General features: G+C 40.0%; 2 protein-coding genes across 2 annotated transcripts in view; both read right to left on the minus strand.

Moving 5' to 3' along the window:
- The window catches only part of SLC9A4 (solute carrier family 9 member A4), a 34,812-nt gene extending 22,424 nt beyond the window's left edge, over positions 1-12,388 (minus strand). The window contains exons 1-4 of the mRNA XM_085320774.1: positions 12,046-12,388; positions 9,281-9,744; positions 3,535-3,794; positions 181-398 (exon numbers count right to left, since the gene is read on the minus strand). Coding sequence (XP_085176900.1) covers positions 181-398; positions 3,535-3,794; positions 9,281-9,744; positions 12,046-12,307 — 1,204 coding nt within the window. The 5' untranslated portion in view covers positions 12,308-12,388. The remainder of the gene's footprint in view (positions 1-180; positions 399-3,534; positions 3,795-9,280; positions 9,745-12,045) is intronic.
- Positions 12,389-14,739: 2,351 nt separating this feature from the next.
- The window catches only part of IL18RAP (interleukin 18 receptor accessory protein), a 14,482-nt gene continuing 5,566 nt past the window's right edge, over positions 14,740-23,655 (minus strand). The window contains exons 5-10 of the mRNA XM_085320814.1: positions 23,338-23,406; positions 22,954-23,074; positions 21,002-21,156; positions 20,031-20,168; positions 15,837-16,007; positions 14,740-15,224 (exon numbers count right to left, since the gene is read on the minus strand). Coding sequence (XP_085176940.1) covers positions 14,860-15,224; positions 15,837-16,007; positions 20,031-20,168; positions 21,002-21,156; positions 22,954-23,074; positions 23,338-23,406 — 1,019 coding nt within the window. The 3' untranslated portion in view covers positions 14,740-14,859. The remainder of the gene's footprint in view (positions 15,225-15,836; positions 16,008-20,030; positions 20,169-21,001; positions 21,157-22,953; positions 23,075-23,337; positions 23,407-23,655) is intronic.

A 23,655-nucleotide genomic window follows, 5' to 3' on the forward strand; every position in this document is an offset into this window, starting at 1 on the left:
TCTATATAGACATAATCATGAAAATATTTTAATTTTACTTAAAATATTCAGTGAAATGAACTTGTCAGCAACACATGTCTAGTAAACTCATTATTAAACTGGTTAAACCAGTCTGCACAGAGTTTTCTAACATACCTTTGCACTGAAACCAGAAGAGCTTGCCCACAAAAGTTGACTTACTCAGTGCGCGCCAAATGAGGCAGAAAAGCAGAGTGAAGCAAATGAAGGCCCAGTTCCACTCATGGTTCTTCCCAACTGTCGACACTCCCATGAACAYGAAAATCAGTGTTTCGCTGACGCTACTTAGCATTTTCATGAAATATTTTATTGTCGTATAGGAATTCTGGGAAACATTTTCCTCCACATATTTTTTCATAGTCACTGCACATGCTGTCATCCTGTACCAGGCAAAACATCAGAGATCAGCAACAACCATCTGTTTGTCTTTTGATTTAAGAATAGCTTCAGCCCTCATCATCAGAATGCTTCCCATTCTCCATCACCAGCTTTTAGTGCCCTTCCTAATATCAAGTAGCATTTTACTTCTTCAGTAACGTGAGTTAGCTCAGTTATATGACCCTGGATTAAAGATGTACCTTAATTGAGCTTTATGAGTCCATTTTGCATACAGGAAAAAGGAAGCAAATTAGTCAACCTTCTTGAAGGGGAAGTGAGAGTATCACATTCCAGTTCAAAGTCCATTTTATTCTGAATATGTAGTGCACAAAGAACCAAATATTTGAGTCTCAAACAAAGGGCAGTCAATTCTGTACCAGCCTGCGGGCAGGCGGATCAGTTAAAGGGACATAATCTGCTTCTCAGTGATCTTTTCCTTTAATGCGATAGTGGAAGCACATGGTGCTAGTCCAGCACCGGGTCCAAATTCCCTGCTGTGCCCTCCCAGCTAACTGGCATATCAGCAGGCAGAGGTTAACTCTCAGTAATTCTCCACCCACTCTAKCTCATTTCTGCAAGGCAGGGGAAATGCAGTCATCCTAGAGTCTGTCTTTCCTCCCTCTCTGTTACCCAGGGTATGGGCAATGTGCTCAAGAAACCAAAGGAATATTTTCCACCAATTTGCTCTTCAATCAAGGATAAAATCCGTTCAAAGTTATCAGCAACAACCCAGTACAGCTGCTCGTAACATGCTCACTGAGCAGTACCTTGATCTTCAAGCAATCCAATTGAAGACAGTAAAATACATCAMGTGAAGTAAGGTGCTTCCCCTCATCGATGTCAGGATTTGATTGTTTTTTGTGTTTTCAGTTACATCAGCCATTGAACACCATCCTCAGGTTTCCTGTTCTCCCCTTTATTTTTCACAGTTGTAGATGAATAGATAGATTCAGGTCTATGCTAGGAACATACTCCATCATCTACCTAGCTTCTGTTGATGTTACTTTAGTCTTTGGGGGCTTCTATGTGATGATATTTTTCTGAACTTGTGACTTCAGAGAATGCTGACTGCTCATTAAGGAATCTTTCATCTAGTTTCTACTCATTTAATTTCCACCGAAGAAATCTCAAGGGCTTGCCCATGGAACTGAAACATTTAGCAGGTCCAAGGACATTCTAAGACAAGACCATTAGGCATTAATGTTTAATACTGTTGACTTTCAGAGGCATATGCATAATAGAGTTTCATGATCCAAGTGAAAAATGAATGAATTCCTCAATAATTCAGAAGGGTGACAAAAACTTCCCATCCCTAAAACGAGCAATAACTTCCTTAATGAAGCAGTAAGAATAATAAATCCCCATTGTATTAACTTTCTCTTCTTACTAATAATTTCACTATTCTAATGAAAATAAGCACTGGGAACACTTGCAGTCACAGCACATTAAGAACACGGTCCTTAGCATTACAATAGTAAGTTACTTCTATCATCTAAAGACATGCTTTCTGCTGTCCATACATGTGACTGTATCCACATACAAGTACATACACTATGTGTACGTACATGCTTGGTGTTTCTTGTTTGTTTTTGCCCAGTTTCAATCCCAGCAATGCTGTCAAATCTAACATAATTACCGTAAATCATCTTAAAGCTGATGTTCACGGCCGWATACAAAAGCAAGAACTCGGATATTCTTTCTTTACTTTTTCCACACTAAAATTTTTTTCCAACCCTCTTGTAACTTGATGATGATGCTACATAGGCTCAGTACTGGGTCCCATCCTGTTCAACTTCTTCATCAGTGACCTGGATGAGGATGAGTGCATCCTCAGCAAGTTTGCTGATGCTACCAAACAGGGAGGAGTGGCTGACACACCTGAGGGCTGTGCTGCCATTCAGAGAGRCYTGGACAGGCTGGAGAGCTGGGTGGAGAGGAACCTCATGAGGTTCAACAAGGGCGAGCGCAGAGTCCTGCACCTAGGGAGAAATAACCCTAGGCACCAGTCCAAGGTGGGGACTGACTTTCTGGAGAGCAGCTCTGCAGAGAAAGACCTGGGAGTGCTGGTGGATGACAAGTTGACCATGAGACAGCAATGTGCCCGTGTGGCCAAGAAAGTCTCTTGGGGTGCACTGGGAAGAGTGTTGCCAGGAGGTGGAGGGAGGTGATCCTGCCCCTGTCCTCAGCCCTGGGGAGGCCTCATCTCGAGTACTGAACCCAGTTCTGGGCTCCYCAGSACAAGAGAGACATGGAGCTACTGGAGAGAGTCCAGCATAGGGCTACAAAGATGATCAGAGGGCTGGAGCATCTGCCCTATGAGGAMCGGCTGTGAGAGCTGGGCCTCTTCAGCCTGGGGAAGAGAAGCCTGAGGGGGGATCTKATCAATGTGTACAAGCACCTGAAGGGAGGGTGTCAAGGGGATGGGGACAAACTCTTTTCAGTKGTCCCATGTGACAGGACAAGAGGCAATGGGCAGAAACTGAAGCACAGGAAGTTCTRCCTGACCGTGAGGGRGAATTTCTTCMCTGTGAGAGTGACGGAGCACTGGMMCAGGTTGCCCAGAGAGGTAGTGGAGTCTCCTTCTCTGGAGATATTCAAGTCCCGCCTGGATGCAGCGCTGTCTGACCTGCTCTAGGTGACCCTGCTGAGCAGGGAGGTTGGACTACATGATCTCCAGAGGTCCCTTCCAACCTTACTCATTCTATGATTCTACAATCTAGTGAGGATTGAAATACAGCTATACTCTATTATCAGCTCATTCTCTCATTAAACAGATGTTGCAGAGGAAGTACATTGCACAGTTAGGCCCAAAGAATACAAAATAACCAGATGGTGGCAGCACTAGTCATCTGACCAACCGCTTGCAATATCTTTTTCAGCCAGCAGATACCTAAATATTTTTCAGGGTAGATATTCACTCCTCTGCAGTACATTTAGAGGCCCATACTGACAGGGATTGCTTTTCCTACTTACTGGTACATCTTACAGACTCCATAGTTCACTGCAAGTCTGTAGGCCATATATTGAAAATGCTTATCTTAATGCCAATCTTAAAAAAAAAGAAAGAAAGAAAGAAAGAAAATTCTCCTTGAAAGAATGCCCCCTCCCTCAGGAGGGCATCTGAAAAGCCATACTTACGCCAAAATGCCCGAGATGTAAAGGATTTCAGCAGACAAGTATGATAGATAGCTGAACATGAAGACCAGCAGGGGTTCGATAGCAGAAATATTCTGGGTGAATCGAGTCATGAATGCTGAAACAAATCCAAAGACGATGCCAAACAGCACACCACCCAGCCCAACCACAAAGAAGCGAGCAAAGCCAGCAAGAATATCGATGGATTCGATGTCTTCATATCTGTGCATTTGGGTGAAGGCAATGAAGATGTTATATAACACCTGTGTATGAAAATAATGAGACAGCAGTCAGATGCCTTTACAAACCTGGCAGACTTAAACGTTTTTTATACATATGCCAGATCTTGCTTTAGACAGCTTGGCAAAGTAACAGTTGAAACCTCATCTGGCTCTTAATAAGTCCCAGAATTAAGGGTATGTCAGATGTCCTGCAAGTAGCAAAAAAGTGGGGTAAATGACTATGTAAAAAAAGTAAAATGCTGAGGGGTCGCAGGCTATTAAACGGAAGATGCCTAGATGGTTTCTTAAATATAACCGAAAAATATTCACGCTCTCTTGTTTTTTTGAAGACAAACTTCATTACTGGCCTTTGCAGCAGAGGTTGTTGTTGCAGCAGCTATATACCCTAACAACTCCAGGCTCTTCCTCGTCTTATCTTTCTGTCTCTGGATGTGGCAAGGCAGGGTAGCGACTAACAATCAGAGTTTTACCCTAGATGCCATTTAGGCGGTCTAACATGATCTGTCAACTGGACCTTATTGGATGAACTTTGAAATGTCAAATGCTCTTCAGTAGTACTTGATGCATAAAAATCATGAAATGTACCACAAGTGCAATGAAAAAGAAAGAAAGCAGAGCAGAGGGGACAGGAGCTGGCAACCTCAGTATCATATTGCCTCTAGATAAATGCAGTCATTTCTGTTATTGGTGTTAGACATAGCAGAACTCTTGTTTAATCGAAGTTTTAAAGAGTTGCCTTATTAATATAGTAAGCATTGCCTATGCTCATTGACAAAAAAAAAAAAAAACAGTAAATGACTGTCACTACTATATTCATCATTAGAAATATCCAAAGGACATTTTCCCAGCCCTGGTCTGGCCCTAAACCTCTTCATTTTTGGCATTTTCTTTTGGAGCTGCCCATAGCGTCCTGAGTAAGCTCACAGTTCCCCAGCCCATCCTGCTCCCTGCAGATTTCACATTAGTGTAGCAACAGCACGGGAGGGGGAAGTTTGCAGCCTCTTTATCCTCGTGTGTTTTGGGGGAGTGCCACTTAGCCTCCTCCGCAATAACTCTGTGTCAGTTCTGCCAGTCTCACAGCAGGCACTAAAAGCTCTGCTTGGTTTGCACTTTAAAGGGCTTGGAGACCCTTAACCTTAACACACGCATTTTGGCTTGAAAGCTTGAAATGTTTTTTTTTAAAAAAACACTGTCAGATAACATGAGAGACTGAATTTACTACATTATATAGCTCAGCTTGTAAGATAATTGCATTAAGTTTAGATCAGTCGGGTTTATCATACTTACATTATTAATAATTTCTCTTCTGCAGAAATTAATGATGAGAAATCTTCAGTATTTTCAACTTTCATCCATCTTTTGAAAGCTATTAAAAGGTTTGCACGGAGTGAATGGGGTAATAATAAAAATGTCTTAGAGGCTGCTGACAGTTGGTTAATATTAAATCCTGTCCGATTTGTTTGCAGAGAATGTTTACCACAGGAAGGTTGCCTTTCAGTTTTCCAGAGATTGTTGGAAACATCTAATGACACCAATTCTCCATAGCTATTACACCAAAGAACTAGTCCCAAAAGCCATCTGGTGCAAAACAGACCAAAACTACTTGTCTTATCTGAGTTTCTTTGGTCTTTCTTCTTCATATAGTTAATTTGGGAAGGCTAGGTATTAAGAAGATTAAAGCAGATATTTGCAGGTAGAAGAGTCAAGCTCATTAGGATAATAATTATTCTCCAACCGTTATCTAATCTTAAACTGCTGCTGGGAACATATAACCTTGAGCAGTCACGAAGTCTGTTCTCCAGGAGTCTCATTGCTGGTATTTCTGGGGGACAGACAAACCACAACAAAATGTTCCATGTGAGAACATCCTAAAAAATAAGCAGAGCTGCTTTTCCTAATGATTGTGTATAAAATTAGTCTTTTCAATGGCAGAAAATAAAGAGAGAGTTCATGGCTCTACAGTAAATACACCTTATTGTATTTACCAAAGCGTTTGATTACAAAGCCTGCTCTGTCTCTCCGGTCTCCCTTTCTTGCTGACTACAAATTTGTGCTAAGACTTAGGTGTCTTTCTAACTGGTACCAAGGTGTTGAATAGTGGTGAGTTTGAGTAAGGCAAATTGTCATCAGCAAATGATTTAGCAAGTTTGCCTTTCCTTTTCTGGCTCCTAAAGTGTATAATAACACAATTTCCTTATTTGTGATATGCTTTGTAGGAATAAACTATTTTGTACGACATCTTGGATTGGTCACCATACTAGTAAGGTGGGTTGTAAATGCTGCTTGGCTAAGTTACATCGTAGTGTTTCTGCCAGTAAATGAATTACTATAATTCTTTAAATGATAGGAAAGCTTGAGTCAGCTTAGGATGCCTTGGTTTGCTCAGAAAGAAGGGATGAATTAGTAACAGGCCTCATTTAACAACTGTGATTGTCACGCTTCGAGTTTTTTGAGGAGACATTATCGTGTAGGCCACCACTGGGTGGCCTATATTGCTGGTGAGATGAACAGTGAGTGTGACCTTGTTGCCCACAGGAGACCTCCCCCTGGACCTGGATCCCTGCTCCAGCTGTGGCTTCTGCAGTTTATATGACATAAATATCGCACAGGATATGTATCCTAGAAGCATTGGAAACAAAGATTTTCAAGCAAGTGCCTTAACCACTGATGTAGACAGCCTTGTTAACTCTTACTTTCTTCTTTCTCATTGCATGAATTTTATTTTATTCTAAACAGACTAGCAGAGGTAGAGAATATCTCCATCCTGCTCCCTGCCACCCATATTTCTTGGTGGCCAAAACTCTCCACAGAGGCATCAGAGAGGTAAATGACACCATGATAGAAAATGGTCACTGCCACTTCATTTTTGAGTACAGTATGATGTACTAGGTGTTCTCAGAGAGTGTTTCTAAAACGAAGCCTCAAAAGTGAAGTAACCAGGAGAAATATTTAGTTTCCTGGTGCATGCAGGTGCTCAGCTCCTGTCAAGACAGAGGTGATCTGTTGCAGAAGCAACACATCAGATGCCCGAAAAGCTTTCCAGTAAAATCAGGGTCCTCCACAGAGCTTCAGTGTCTTCAGGTTTGAATGGCATCGGCATTGGATTTACCAAGGTCACTGTTTTAGACAAGCCCTTGAGATGCCACTTGTGTATAACCCATGCTAGAYCTGCTCCCGTTCTCGTCTGCACTCTGACGCTAACGCTCAGCTCAGAAATTGTAACTGGAAAAAGGAGTATTTAACAGGACTTAGAGCCTTCTTGTTCTGCCCACTGACTTCGCCTTTCTAAAGATAATAGAAAAGGAGTTAAATATCAACCTTTTTGCCAGCTCCTTAAGTCAAAGAAATACTTCCTAAATCACCACATTCATTCTACATTCTATTAGTTTGGGGAATTTTTGTACCAAGTTATTTAACAAAATATGGGAGAGGGGGACCTATTGCTGTCTCAGACATAAAGTACAAGTTCAGCAAAATTTATAACATTTTTTTCTGCTGCAGAAAAACCATTCAAGTTGATAAGCAAGTTGGGGAGAACTGGGAGAATATTTGCATTCAAACAATAGCAAAATATGCAAGCAAAATATATCTCAGTCATATTATCTTTTTAAACACATAAAGTCAAAGGAAACTGTTAAGAGAGAAACAGGGAGGAAATGATAAGACATCAGAGGTAAACAGTTTTGAGGACTTTAAAATAATAACAAATGGAGGTATCAGAGAGGAAAAAGCCACCTAATTAGCTCCAGCTGAGGGAGAAATATTTCCACCTTCTCAAACAGAAAGCCTGGTAGAGAATTTGGAAAGTTGAAAGCCCAGAAAAAGGATGAGAGGTGAGGGATGCAGAAGTCTATCTGCAGAAGCTGACAAACTGATGGCAATGTATCTGCCGTGAGCAGAGCCCCAGAGATGAAGCAAGCAGGGCAAAGGGAACTCATCGTGGTGCAGGAAACACTCCCGATGTACAGCGCTTTCATTTCCTTGGTTAACACAGTACCTCTGAGAAATGCCTAAATACTACTACTTTTAAAGACTTTCTATCCCTACAAGTTCATGCTATAGCAGAATCCTGACTGAAAGCTCATGTAAATGCCATAATGAGTTAAACCTACATCACATATACATCTAGGAATGAAGGGAAGGCATGGTAGAGAGCCAGTCAAAAAATGGATAGACTGAGTCACCCCTCCTCACCCTAAGTGAGGAATGGGTGTTACTTTCTGAGGTCGGTACTTAAAAGAACCAAAAAGGCAAGTGGTAGTAATAGGTGCATATTTTTGGTTAAAACTATAACATATAAGAGGTATGCATGCAAATATAAGGAATATTTGACCATTAATTCTACATCAGTTCTACATCTCTGATTCAACAAGATCAAGGATTTATGATCAACAGAGTGTAGCCACAAGAAATTATTTTTTTCTTTCCTTTTCCTTTTCACATTACTCATAAACTGCACTACTCCCATGAAGCCTTTCAGCAATGAACTCTGTACAGATTTTACCGGAAGTCAAAGTTGTGCTGTGCTTCATATTTAACAGTATCTGAGTAGTTTTTTTAATGTGTTTCAGATTCCTGTGCTTTAAATTCTATAAAGATCTTATCTAGCAAAACTCCTTAACCTGCAGTTTACTTTCAGCACATGAGTAGTTCTTTTGGTTTCTATGCAATGAACTTCCTCCTTTACATTTTTTGCTCAAAAAAGGTCTATGTTCTAGATGCTTTAGTCACTTGTAACCTAAAGCTAGAATTTCAGATTGCTCAAATTTTGGTAGAGCTGATGATAAAAAAGGGAAAATATTAGTGAAAGGAGCTTTCTAAAAAATCTCTTTACCTATTTCAAAAAAATTGTATCTCTTGCTCCAAAAGCATTGTGTCTGTACACTTGAGATAAGACTCAAGTGTCTTATCTCAGGCACTGAGAAAGGTGAACATTAGGTGTCAGGTTATGTAGATAAAAACAGAGCTCTGCAAAGTCATTAGTAGCTTTTGGAATTTTGATTTAAGTTCTTCGAGGAAGTSGAAATTTCTTAGGAGAAGGGGCTGGAGGAGGGAATGATGTGGGATTGACCACACCTGGTTTTTTGGTAGAGTAACACAGGACAAGGAAGGACTCCCTATATTGTTGTCCAGCTGCAATCAGTCCTTAAAGAGTACAACAATTTTCTGTTTATTTGCTTGCACAAGATCAAAAATGTTGCTAGGTCTTACAATGATCCTAGCAGCAAACTCAGCTTTAGTTTATCCATTCTCTTCAGCGAATGCAAGAGCAGGGTGTGCTGTCTAATGTGTTTGCTTCCCTTTTCTAGCAGCTCTTTGGCAGTTTGCTTCTGAAAGAGTTAATATAGGATGCARTTTTTATATATGTAAAAGCATGTGTGGGTTGCCGATGGTGTATCCATAGAATAAGATATCTGGAACCACAGAGTTGCTCTTGCCCTCCACCAAATAACCTTGCAAGACACAACAGCTCAAAGGGAGGAAAATGAAGAAGGAAACAAACTCACCACAGTTATGCCATCATTTAGCAAAGACTCTCCAAAAATCATCATGTAAAGCTGCTCATTAACTGAGGCTTCTTCAAAAACTTCCAGAGCTGCCACAGGATCAACAGCTGAAATCATGCTGCCAAAGAGTAAGTTCTGCAGCAGGTTCAGGTCAGTCAGGCCGAAGGCTTCTATCTGACAGACTCCATAGAGGGAGAGGCCAATCCCAAGGGAGTTCAGGAGAGATCCCAGCACAGACCACCACAAGATGGATGCAAAGTTTTCAAAAAACGGGCGAGTTGGCATGAAATAACCCTCCTCCAGAACAATAGGTGGAAGGAGATACAAGAAGTAAATACTTGTGTTTATCACCGGTGGGGATTTGTGATCAGTACCAAAAATGATTGCTCCAACTAATGCTCCAATGACAATCAGGACGCAGTTTTCAGGCATGAGTCTTGGCAATCGGTGATAAAGATGGAAACCTTGAATAAAAAAATGAGATAATATTCAAGTGTAAATTAACCTGACATCAAGGCGGATGTTTTGACTATCTTTGAGTATTTTGTCTTCAGAAGACCAGGTTCTGCTCTTAGAATTACTAGTGTAAATACAAAAGCAGTACTCTTCCTTTCAAAATGAATCATATCTGGATTTTCATCACCACAAGAGGGGAAGAAATTGCCCATGAATCTCTTTTCTTAATTTCTGACTGAATATGGACTCAATTTCTAGAAAGAGAGATACATCTGCACATGGACATTTTGAAAATGTTCTCCACGATTTGRAAAAAATCCTTGCTGAATAACTGCCAAGAAAAAGGGTTGCACTTATCGTATATATATTGTGGATGTGAATCTCCTCATGCCTACTTTGATATATTACTACTGCAAGTGCATTCATATAATTCTCCTTTGACACTCATACTGTAACGATGTCTAACAACAGCTCATCTAGTCACTTTACTAGGTACTGTATAAACATACCGTGAATGAGAGCTTCCTCATCTAGAAATACAAGGAGTTGCTCTAAATTTACAAGAATGAGAATGAGACAAACTAAGAACCTGTAAATCCAGTGGCTGTGTCTCCATRCCTGAAGCTAGGTGAACCTTCATCTCATAAACTGAGCCGTTAATGACGTGACTGCATTTCTGCAACTTTCAAACTAGCAATGTTCAAATTAAAGGGAAAGGMAAATTCTTCTTACGAAATTTAAAATGATTTCCTTGAGAGTTTAAYTGCCCTTAACAAAAAAGTATTTTATGGTCATAGCCTTATTAATCTCCTTTTTTAATTAAAAAAAAAATCAAATCTTCTGTCAATTTTACAGAATGACAGGATTATTTTTCCATCTCATAAAGGCTTTCAAGATCTCAGAAATGTTTCACACCCCAAAATCTTAAAATCCAAAAGGAAGATCATATATGAATGCCACACCAAAAATTTTTAACAATTTGGTAATCTTGTTCCCTAGGCAACCAAATCAGGACAATTCAGACTAACTCATTTTTCAAAGTAGCTTGGAATTCAACATCACTACATTTTTCAACAATAATTTTGTTGGAAAACTCCCAGAGAAGGAACTGGTCTTTATGCTCTTCAGGATCACAAAGCTCTTCTGAAGTATCTATTTCTTGTTCAAAACAGACTATATAGTAGATATGCCATATGGCAAGTCTTGTGCTTCTATAGATGATGCATAAAGAAACTGGTCAATATGAGCATACTGTTAGCACACACTGTTGATTAGATAAATTTTGCATTCATGAAAATTTTGATAATTGTTTTAGTAGCAGAGACATCTGTTCATAGGAGATGGAACGATCAGTTGCTGTGAAACTGCCAAATCGCAGTAAGCAGTAATGATCTTTGACAGTTAGTTGTTGGAYTACAACATGAAAAAATTGCAGTATCTTCAGGCCACCTCCAGAAAATAATCAGTCTCACATATCAGTCTATTCTCTAGCAATGTCTGAAAATCRAATGAAAATCACATGGCAGGAAAATCACTTGTATGCATCTCCTCACACTTGTCATCCACCTCATCATTTATTTAATTTTGTTGTATTAGTTCTAAATGGCCAAACCAGTTTGAGCCTAGCCACGTAGATATAAAACAGATAATGAGCCATTTTTGCTGTGTTAATTGCAGTCCCTACTTCTCTGTGAGTTTGTCTTTTGTCATTCAGATACATATATGGAACTGCAATAGAAGTTAGATGTATTGGTACGCATTCAGGTAGCACTTACCCTGTTTCTCTGATGACYTACACTCTCTTAGTCTCTCAGACTGTCTCCTCTGGGATTATTTTCTGAGCAACTTCAGACAACAAACATTTAAAACAAAGACTCTTAGGGAACTGTTTCCTTTTATTCACACAACAGAAGAATGCCTCCCGGCTGCAATACACTTAAAGTCTCAGTCATCTCTTATTGATTTCTACAGCTAMGGCAGGTTGTAAGCTCTGATTTCTTGTGATGTTTAAAGGCTAGAAAAAGGGATGAAAAGCACTGATGGCGAGGCGGGGGGAGAGAGACATTGCTACTCACAGGCGTGGACGACCCAAGAGACATGAGTGTTACAGGTGATTATATTCACTTAAATAAGTTAGAAGCATTTAGGGTTGGAATTATGTCATTGTCAAAGAACACACTTGTTTTTTGCAGTATAAGACCTGTGAAAACAATTCCAGCCACAAAAATATATGTAAAATATTTGATTACATGGTATGTTTTTCATTTCTTGCCCAGATAGCAGGACTCATGATCCCATTTTCTACTTACCTATTTTTGCAAGAGAGGCAAGGAGTATCCAAAGAGTAACTTCACAAGGAATTTGCACATAGCCATAATCAACTGTGAAAACATGCAGCCTTTCATCTTGTAYAGAGCCAACAGCATCCCCATGGTCAGATTCATAGTGAGGCAAGAAACTATTGCTCAGATTGGGCTCATCTGCATAAACAGCTGCAGAAGAGCATACCAGAGTCAACAGCGATGGCAACCAGCTCAAAAGCTTTGCATGTGTGAGTACAAGGGAGTCCATGTCTGAAGCTGTGACTCTCCACTATTATAGATGTAGCATATGGCAAGTGCATAGAGGTATGCAACACTCACACCTGTCGATTCACACTGCTCATATTCCCAGCTGCTTCTTCATCAGAGCTGCTTCATTTGCCTATTAGAGTTCATTTTATAAGTCCTAAACTGCCTGTGCTCTTCCTTGTACTACAGGTGGACCTGGAGTTTAAATGAAGACACCAGTTCTGCAGGCTCTTCAGACCCGGATCAACTCTCATCACAGCATCACCTGTTAAGAAATAAAGCCTTAACTACACTATTTTTCAACTCACTTTGATTTTTCCCACTGTCAAAGACAACTAAACAGCAACATGCATCTCTCAGGCAGAAAGTGCAGCACAAGTACATAGCATCAGACAGAAGAGATGGCAGCACCGTCAAAAGGCAGAAGAACCTGCTCCATACCTGCCTCTCGTGTCGTCTCTCTCTCTCTCCCAGCCTGCCGCCCCAGCACAGCTAGCAACTCAGGTACCACATTTGGCACTGCTCACTGGTCCTTTCTCACTTCGTAAAAACCGACTTGGTGTGTAAATAAAATGTACTCCTCAGGGCTTACTGTAGGGACATCTGGTGGAGGACTACACAAATTACATCTTCATTTAGCCTTAAAACATGCTATTTTTCTTAAATGCATGTATTTAATTTATGCACAATTTTTAGCAAAAAATTTATAAAAAGAGGAAGATTTGTGTCAGATTACATGCACAAACCTGGATGTCAGGTATCTCTTGTATTCAGCATTTGTATTACCCATGCCAACAAGACATTTACTAGACAATCAAGTCACCCTGCTCCAAAAATTTTTTAGTCAGTCACTTCTCCTCCTCCAGAAAAAAAAAAATCATGTTTACTGTGAGGATAACAAAGAGTGCAATGAAGAGAAGCTGTTAAAGTCCATGTTGCCCACATAAGCAGTGAGTARATTTAATTTACTGACAATTACTCTCTTCACACCTACTAGTCTGGTTGTGCTAGAAAACAATGTTGAATCTCGGGTTATGTCTAYATTAGCAAGTACCTCAGCCTAGCAGGAATAGAGCTGTACAGCAAAACAGCTAGTGTAGAGCCAGTGCCCCACATCCACACCATATGTGTTTGGGAGGGCATCCATTCAAATTGGCTCTTAGCTGGTCCTGTAGACTCAATGTTCTCCAGGGGTTGAGAATATCTTCCACACAACTGTCTGCAGAAAGGGATCTGGTCTGTGCACTCTTTGACGCTCTGAGATGCAAACAACAAGGCAACAAGTGGTGATGACTGGGAGATTTGTTTTAAAGCATAGCATGATCTGAACTAAAACCCTAATGTAGTTGCAAATTCAGAGTCAAAAATTTCTCTGGTACAGCCAGTAATGTAGTTGAATGTTCTGTCTCTACAAGAGGCACTTCCTGCTTCTCCTGCACACTACCACTACCAATTTGAATCCAACACAAAATAAGGGAGGTAAGGCTCAGCCTGCTTATGRAGGAGTTGTTCTTTTTATCAGTATACATTATATTGTCCTGTTAACAGCAGTATTTCTTAAAGTCTCTTTCCAATGCATCATCTGGCTGTCCAGCTATTCAGTTAGCATTATAACAGGGATTTGTTCACTTGAGGGCCAAAGGAAGCCTGCTGAACACCAGATCTGTGGTTCTCCTAGCCAGACTTTCTTCTTAACACAGACCATTTCACTCCATTGCAGCCACACACATACGGACTACAAGCTGGATGAAAGGTAGGTGAATTGTATGATTTGAACCCTGGAGAGTTAGCACCCGGAGGACTGCRAGGGAAAGCACAAGCACTTCAGAGTCTCTAGAGGAAGGATAAAGTCAGCCTATTAGCTGTGGCAACCAGGACTTTGATTTACATCCATGATGCACCCAATGCACGAGTTGAGTCAGTGGGACCTGTGAGTGACCAGCACTACATAGGACCAACAGTGTGGAGATGTCTCTGAGGATGAAATGTTTCACAAGGTTTTTCCTTCTGCAGGAATGGTGGAGGGGCTGGAATCAGCCCCAACAGCACTCCTTCTTGTCTCTTGCTCTCAACCACTTAGGCATACCTACTTTTGGCAGCTTCCCAGACCTTTCCTCCTTGTTTTTTCCACAGGAGGGAGTAACTCATTTTTAGAGTTTAGATTTGTCCTGCTGGACTGTATAAGAAAATTAAACTGCAAGTTTCCTCTAGAGTTCCCTTTATTAAACCTTTTCTAGAAAAAAATATAAAAATAGATCTTCCAGTAGAAACACAGTGCAAAACGCAAAACATTCACATGTATCAATATCACAATAAAATAAGATAATAAATAATAATAATAATGGTGATAAGTAATAATTTATGAAATTTAAATCATATTTACAGTTGTTGCACAGTGCTGTAGCACTGTCACATTGCAGTTCACCTCTCTATTTTGGAGAAAGCTATTGCTGACCGAAGTGACAGTCCTTACTGGTCACCTGACGCAAGACAGATCTTTCACAATTCTGTCACYATTCCCGAGTCTGCTGTCATCTCTCTGTGAGATTTCTGTTATTGATAAACCAGGTTGAGTAACCTTCGGAAAAAGCTCTTTAGGCTGTAATTTCTCAATATCTTAGTAGTTTTCACTGGCATGTGATATTGCATGTATTTCCAGAACTTTTTGTTTGGAGCAGCAGACTTCCAAGTAATGACCGGCAAAATCCGTAGAGCCTTCTTCACTACTGGAGGTAAAGTCTCTGGCTCTTGGAAAGCCTGGAATTTTACTAAAAGTAGTTTGATTTTCTTATCTTCTAATGCACAATTCACTGCCGCCTGAAGTTCAAAGATGCTTGGTCCGCTGACATAGGCAGGGCTCAAAATAATTATTGCTCGCCTACTTTGTTTAATAGCTGTTACAACTTCATCTGTGTATGCTGGAAAAGAAGTAGTCATGGTTACTTGGACATTGGACTTTTTATCAAACCAGTTCCTTTAACAACAGCTAAAAACCTGAAATATGGATGTACAGCTATCACATGATCCCTACTGCATTTGCTGTCAGAGATACCACTGCAACTCTTACAGTCTTACTGGAGACCACAGCTTGCTGCACAAGAGGTGAAGGACACAGCTCAAACCACAACACACTTGGGAAGTCACTAGTCAAACAGAGTCTCAAGGAACACTTGGATGAGTCTTCGTCTATCCCAGTGAAATGTACCAAAGGCTTTTTAATTATTGCAGGGAGCACTGACTAAACTCAGTCAGAGAGTAACTACTGAAGCATTTGGGGGTCTTTCTTACAGGGAATGGAGTCTGTCTGCAAAGAATTTCTTGGACAAGAAGCTTTGTCTCACCCTCATATCTCCCCAGGGAACATGCTGAAATGTTCATGTTCCTCAAGTGTAGAGGCCAGATACAAAAATCAAAACATGATGAGAATTCTGCCAAAACACACCATTTGCAGATCTACTGCATAAGATTTTTTGGAAAGTGAAAAACATTTTTAAAGAGCATTGGAGATTTACCATCCCTGGGGACCTTACCTCCTCCTGGAAGAATATCTCTTTCAAGAAGGCATAACTTGTATCCGTATTTATTTTCTAGTATGTCTGGAAGGAGCTCTAGGGCAAATTTTTCTTCACTAATTAAAGTAGATTCACTTTCAGAAGAGTCTAGTTTTGCATAGGACACAAACGCATCAAATTCTTTGCCATCTAAAACAAACAAATAAATAAATAAATAGCATTGTATACCTTAACAAATATATCTGAAGCTTTTGGATTATTTGTTATTTTCCATTTATATCTTGTACATCTGTGTTCTATTTAACTGAGTGCAACAGATTAGTTGAAAATTGTCACCTGTTTATGAAGTACATCCATTTGGTTACTCAAGGCTACCTCTTGCTCCCCACTGTCTTAAAAATTTTGTAAACGCATACTACCAAAGCAAATGGAGATGGTGCATAATACATAATGCAAGGTAGTTTTAGTTGGGCGTTTTTCTGCATTTTAACAAATATGTGCCAGTCTTCACTAGTGGAACGTCTGGTCCCTTCCATCCAAATCCAATGCTGCAGTTAAGGATTTCCATTCTTTTCTCTCATTCACACAGACACTGATTCCAAAAATACTCATTAGTGCACAACCTACTTCGGAAATGTAGTTAATTTTACTACAAAAGGGGAAGACCAATGCTCTTGTATATCACAGGTTTATAAAAGATGTGTGCTATTCTTATATACTGCTGTGTTTCCAATTGGAGAGACGGGTATAAGTAACAAAGCTTAGATCTGACCCAAATAACAGCTCAGAAACCGAGTGCTGATCATTTCCAGAATTTTGATTCAGTCCCATTACAGGAAGCTATCTGCTAGGTGCAGATGTCAAATATATTAATGGTTTTTCTCAGCTTTGAAACACTCTTGTTCTGCTGTCCAAGATTAGGTCCATTCTCCAAAAGTCAAAAGAAAACTTTATTTATTTACTAAATAAAACTTGAACAACATTTGAGGAAGAAGGAAGGAAAACATATGGAATTGCTGGATAAAGCTGCAAAAAGACACACTGGACTCAGTCCTCTTACCCAAATGTAGGAGCCTAGTACATTTGAGATGCCCTAAGGTTGATGGGACTGCCAAGCACAACACAAGAACTATCAGAAACTCTATATGGGAATAGCAGGACACCCTCAAGCAATACAGATGACATCAGACACCTACAGTTGATCAGCGGAGTTGTTCCATAAGTCAGTAAGGTCGGTAGAAACCAGAGAGTAATTCTGCTGGTCAGAATAGGGTCCTACTGCAGCGTCCTGCTGTAGGGTAATCTGAAAAGCTCTCTAAATTTCACTGTATTGACTAGGCCTCCACAGAATGGGAACTGATACATGTAGCCACCTCCAGCACAGACACCAAGGTGACAGTGAGTTGAATATCAGCTCATGCTTCAGTGTTAACTGTAGTTTCTACACTAAGATGTAAGTTTAGGATCACAAACCYGAGCCAGAGCCATCAGGTTCCCACAGGATCTAGAAGAGCCAATATGGATTACAGGGAATGTGGAGAATACAAAGGGAAAGCTGACTGCATGCACGACCTGGGGTTGAACAACTATATCCAAAAMTACCATGTAGTAAAAAGTGTGTCAATAGAATAAAATCTAGGTATGGAAACTTAGTTTAGAGGCTGAGGATTTGATTTGATAATACAAGTCAGCTCTCTGCTCCTCATCTGTGCTCCTGGCCACACACTTCCACCACTTCCTTGCATTGGCTTTGGAGCTCTTGTGGTAACAGAAGAAGCTGATTCATTTTGCTAGCTACTCATTTTCTTGCTGAGTAATTTTTACACCAAGTTGAGCCAGTGTATCACCAAGTTGAGAGTGAATCACCAACAGCAGGCACCCTGAACTGGTGTCGGAGTTGGGGCAGAGGGTCATTAGACTGATTTTGCTGTACTGTCCAGCTGCACCCTGGATTGAAGCTCCTTTTAATATGTTTTTAAATGTCAGTAAATCCTTTGCACTAGAAGTCAGATGTTCCTCATTTCACCCACAGAGGTCACTGCAGTCTTATTAGACAACCCTCACTACTAAACATAGTATAAACATATATAGGAGTGTAGTGGTCTCCGTTCCTTTATAACATTATTTGTAACAACAGCATGCCAAAAATATATACACAGTAAGCATCACTGGGATTTTGTTTCCAGAATTGTACAGGAGGGCAGTTCCACCCTGAGGAACTTTTGACACAGACAGATAAGATACACAGAGGGTTGGCAAGGAAGATTATCTAGATCAAGCAAAGTGAATGCATCAGTCACCTATAAATGTTAGAGGCACAGATTTTGCATTATTTCTTTCACTTTGTGGGAGAGAGGAAGATTGTTAGCAGGCATAACAGAGCTAGCKAAGGGAGAGAGAGGCATCAGATAAAGCATAACCTTACTGCTGTCTTTAACTACCTAATGGAAGGGTACAGAGAAGATGGAGATAGACTCCTCTCAGAGGTGCCCAGTGAAGCAGGAAGAGAATAGGCAGCAGACACAACTTGCAACAAGAGAAATTCTAATTAGATACCAGTGAAAAGGTGTTCACTGTGAGGGTAGTCAAACACTGGAACAGATTTTCCAGAGAAGTTTTGAATCCTTTAACATCAGAGATATGCAAAACTTGACTGGAAGGGTTCATTAGCCACCCTGTCTAGGTTGGCTCTGCTTTGAGCAGGGTATTGGATCACRGCAATTCACAGGGGTCTCTTCCAACCTGTGCGACTCTGTAATTTTCTGATTCCATGATAAGAGGAATGGGAGAGAAGAAAAGATAGAAAGGAAGAAATAGTAAGTAACAAATTATAACTGTTGCTTAATTGCTCTCTGGTCCGTCTCTTCCAGGTCTCTCATGTATCATGTGATTTGATACGCATCCACATGAGGTGAGAGGGATGTAGTCCTGCTGTGGGGAACATATATTTTTTAGTGAATAACCTTCAAGTAGATAACTTGCTATATAGGCACAGCTGTTCTGTGCCTGCTCCACAAGTCCATGCTGCAAATGGTGACGAGTGCATGTGATAGAGAGGGACAGAGGTTGGCACCTCTAGTTGCAGAAACATGTATGAGATGCAGTTAGCTGTGAGGGACCCAATAGTGTCCTAAACTTCAATGCACAAACCTTGGCAGGTCTGTCTCTGTCCTACTGACATGCAGGGGAAAGCTCTAAGGGGACTTTCCAGAGGTTCTTACATCAATTTGCTACTAAACAGAGGGGAAATTCTGAGTGATTTCCCAAATCACTTTTGCCAGCTGCCATGAGGGTCATAAAAATATTTCCCAAAAGGGCAGTCAATTGTTTCATTGCGTACATATTTATAGATATATAAATACAGTTATTTCGCACTTGCACATAAATGAAGAATACATATGGAAACACAAATGCAGACACAGACATATACATATCATGCTGCATCAAGACTCAAGAATTTTTAGAAAACTTTCCTAAGGCACACAATACCAGATTTCTTTACACCCATGTAAGAAAATTAGATAAGTTCTTTGAAGTAGGCACTGTCATTTCTGATATATTTTTGCCATTCTAGAGGCCCATTTTAGCTGATGTGATGGGTATCACTACCTCAGAGATTGGAAATATCAGAACAGAAGGTGATCGCTGTGGTGTAAATGTCAAGATGGTCAATATAATTTTTAGAAATGAAGTATGAATATTGCCCAGAAGTATACTTCTCAGTTGATGCCCTATGTCATCTTATTTCTCATCTTTGCGTATTCTTCTGAGAAATTATTTGGTTTAAACGTTAAAAAAAATGCATTATATTTTGTACTTCATTTGATTCTGCAAGGGTATTTGATTCTAGCATTCAGGCTTTGTTTATGCAAGATTTTGTGTTAAAACACTGGCAATTCTCTATTGTTCTCTATAAAGGGACCGCCACAATTCAATGCTGTACGTTGATCTTCTGTGGGTATATTAGGGATCTTGTAAAAGGCTGACTGTGATATTTCAGTTGGTGTTAAGGTATCTCCTCCATACTGTCTGGTATTTTTGCTATCTGAATCTACTGAATATCTTGCTAGTTTTAACAGCCTTTGTATCAGCTCAGAGAGAGCAGGGTTACTAAGAGCATTAAATTAAGTGGTTAGTACACACCAGATTAATGCACAAGGCAAAAGCCATAAAGAAAACTGGAGAAAAGTAATATTATAGCATGTTTCTTACCTTCTGTAGTTTCATTCTGGATCAGATAACTTCGGTATATCAGCACTATTTCAATCCAGTGTTGGTAAACAAAGGCAAYACACACAAGGAATGCAAATAGTGTTGAAATGGCACTGCAGAGTACATATAAGAGGAACACTGCGGAAAGAAAAGGGTCTGTCATAACTCACGGTTTCCAAAATAATGTTAACACTTGGATGAAATGCTCATTCTGGAAATAGGATAAGTCAGCTCACTATCTTATTCTTGCTCCACTGGCAAACTTCAGGGAGGTCTGCAAATCTCAGCATAGTGTTTCAGTCTATGGATGGATCCACAGACTGAAGGAAGACCAAGGATCATGTTTGAGGGGCATCTGCTTGAGAGTATGAAAAGCCAGTCTGTGATGGAAGGTACAGAGAAAATAGTCTACTCAACAGGCCTGAAAGTAGCCATTACTTGAGATGAAAAAGACACATCAGTTTACTACCACACACAATACTCAGCYGGAGACCTCCTGTTCTGCTCCACTACCAGCTACGATCAGAAACAAGAGAGCAATTTAATTTCCACACTAACTCAGTTTTTGATCTTTGCTTGAAAGGCTACCATATGCATATCAGYTAGAGTAGCTTCTCAGAAACCTGCATGCTAAGGACTGGAGAAACAAACAGAAATGTCCGATAAAAATCAAGGAATATATGACTTTTAGAAACCACTCTGCTTCATTTTAGTAGATCCACCTCTCTTTTCTCACTTATTCTCCAGCTTCCACTTGGGCCACTTGCCAGTAGCAGCCTCCCAGATACTCAGACCATCTGAGTAGTCACCAGAACAATGTGTCTTTCTAGACATCTGAAAAAACAAACTTTCTTCAAAAAATTTCTGCAGTTGACTGAAAAGCCAATGACCATGTCATGGGGAATGAATCTGTAATAGTGAGTAAAACAAAATGTGTCTCTAAAGCCAAATAACCCTCCATCTAGTTTTACCTCTTTGTTTCCTTTTTAGCCTGATCACGGCTGTAGCGTTCCCCACAGTATTCTGAGCAAAACATGTGAAATTGCTTCTGAGGTCACTCTCGGTAACTTCTTTCAGTTTAGCAACATGACGAAGTATGCGGCCCTTTAAACTACTCGAAAGAACACTAAAGAGAAAAAAATATATATTTGCAATATACCTTTGGTGTTCATTCACACAATACGCTGATGTCTTAGATACAAAGAAAGAGGAGTGAGTAACATTCAACATTCAGCTTATCATTTTAACATAGATGCGATATTCTGATCTGGAACTTCCATTGGTTTTTATATCATAAGAAAGTATTAACATCAAAGGTCAACAGACTAARAGGTTGGTTTTTAATTCATCAGCTGAACAAAATATTTAAGCATTTGCCTTGCTTTAATTATGTAGACACTTTTGACTTCATTAAGACTATTTGTGTTTTTCTAAGATTTTAAAACATCCCTCAGAGGAAATGCCTGGAAATGAAACTTTGGAAAGGAGCTCTAAGAGAGGACTAGCTGGACAAGAAGACCGTGAAAGCATAGTCTCTTTCACTGGGGTAAAAAGCCTGAGGACAGAATAGGCAAATAGAATAAGATAGAAATAAGTGATCTGAAGTTTAGAAGACGGAGATGAAACAGAGGAGTCACTCTGGGGTTGGGGACGTATAGTGGGCAACAGATCTGTACCTGCAATCACCAGAGAACAGTCAGGATTTCTGAGTCACAGCATTCGTCTTTGAAAGCCAAAGTACAAGCGTCTCTTGGTCGTCCTAAAGTTGCCTCATGTCACGCTACTACAGCCCAGTATGGCCCAGTGACAACCTTTTGTTACTGTGGTAGCACAAGAGATGCTGGTATGGGCACAGACAGTAAATCTAAGGATTCAGTCTGTGCTAAGACCTGTTGGGYGTGTTAGGTTCATGCAGGTGTTGGAAAAATAAACAGAAAGTGAAGTGTACACACCTACAAAGCTTAAAAGATTGGTAAAAAGAACATTACAAAATGAAGCATTCAAAAGTTAGGAAAATCCAAAAGTTAGTTGCTGAATTCTGAAACTTAATCTTGTGCATGTGCGTGTGTGTGTGATCATCTCCTCTCACTCATGGCTTCTATTAAGAACTTCATTTTAACAGTGACAGTAGGGCTTTTGCTTTCCCCAATGTACAGAGCCATGTAATGTAGACCTGCTTGTCTCTATTGCCTCCACCACATTTCCTGCCCAAGCTGGACACTGTATAAGTGAATGAGGCAGGAAACTACAGAAACAAAAAGGAGACATGGTGACAATTTAAGTTATCCCAAAGTCACAGGAAACCTTTTCCCCATGTATCACTTCTCTGAGGGGTCCAGCTAATTCCTCACATGGAAGAYCTGAAGAGTCTTAAAAATCAGTGCTGTAACTCCTCAGATTGACTCAACAGCYTCAGTAAACACATATTGCTCAGTAAATACATTTCTAACTTCTGAGACACCCAAACTTGTTTCCATGTCCCAGAGAACTTATCCATAGCACTGTTTTATTGGATCTGCTTTATTCCCCGCTCACAGACAGGTTTCTAAGACAGTTGGTGTGAATTGCTCACAAGGAGGGCAAAGGGAGCATATGGAAACAACTGATCCCAGCACAAGGAACCAAGCATCATCCACACTGGCACAGCCTGTAAGCTGGAGCTTTAGGAGGAAGAGTTCAGGTTACAAAGTAAATTCAAGTTCTTGACACAACTATATTGTGTTTTTAAGCTGTTCTTCTGTATGTAAAGAGCATGCACTGCTCACAGGCCCAGGGACGTACACGTTAACATGCTGACTGCTTACAAAGTGTGTGATTAGAGCCTTCTGAGTTTCTTGCAGTGAAATGTCACATTAAGCAGTTGTTGTGGAAAGATTTTTAGAATTGCTGACAGTGTAAACAGATGACTAGGTTTGTTTTTTACCTTGTTTCCTGTTCCAACTTCTCATTTATATTTTCTTCATTGTTTCTTACCCATGTCAATCTCGGCAAAAAAAATCGTTCAAATCCAAACTGTACAACACATTTCAATTCAAGTGGCTTTCCTGGAACAAATTAACACAGGAAAACTATGCACAGAGGTCACTAGAATATTTTCTCCTTCAATAGTTTAGGATCTGTATAGTATACGATGCTTCCTTTATTATACTAARATATACCCCAAGGAAACACTACATTTTAAATAAAATTCTCATTCTGGGAGAGCAAAGCTGGTTTGTTTTATCAAAATCTACCAAGTTCTACCATGATCTAATAATATCCCTTTCAAATATTTCCCTTTGCTTTCAGGTAAGGAACCAAAACTTACCAAGCTCTGCTTCAAGGATCGTGACACCACTGGGATACAAGAAGCTTGGTGGATGGATAGTGTTTTTTGCTGCAATTAACAGTAATAATATTAATCACCAAAATGGAAGACTAGAGAAAATATCTGATAGACTTTTTTTTCCAAATTTTAGGTGGAATTTAGACCTAAGTCTGAAGARGATGATTTATAGCTGTTGCAGAGATATCTGAGAATCCACAGACATGGGAATTTTTACTACAAGATTTAGCAGCTGAAGAACTTAGTTGGAGCAGGCTGACTAGCTTAAAGATCTGCTATTGCAGTTATTCTGAAGCTCTG

The sequence above is a fragment of the Rhea americana genome, unplaced genomic scaffold (genome assembly GCF_003343005.1).
Source record: "Rhea americana isolate MKP2758 unplaced genomic scaffold, rheAme1 scaffold_66, whole genome shotgun sequence".
NCBI classification, from domain to species: Eukaryota; Metazoa; Chordata; class Aves; order Rheiformes; family Rheidae; genus Rhea; species Rhea americana.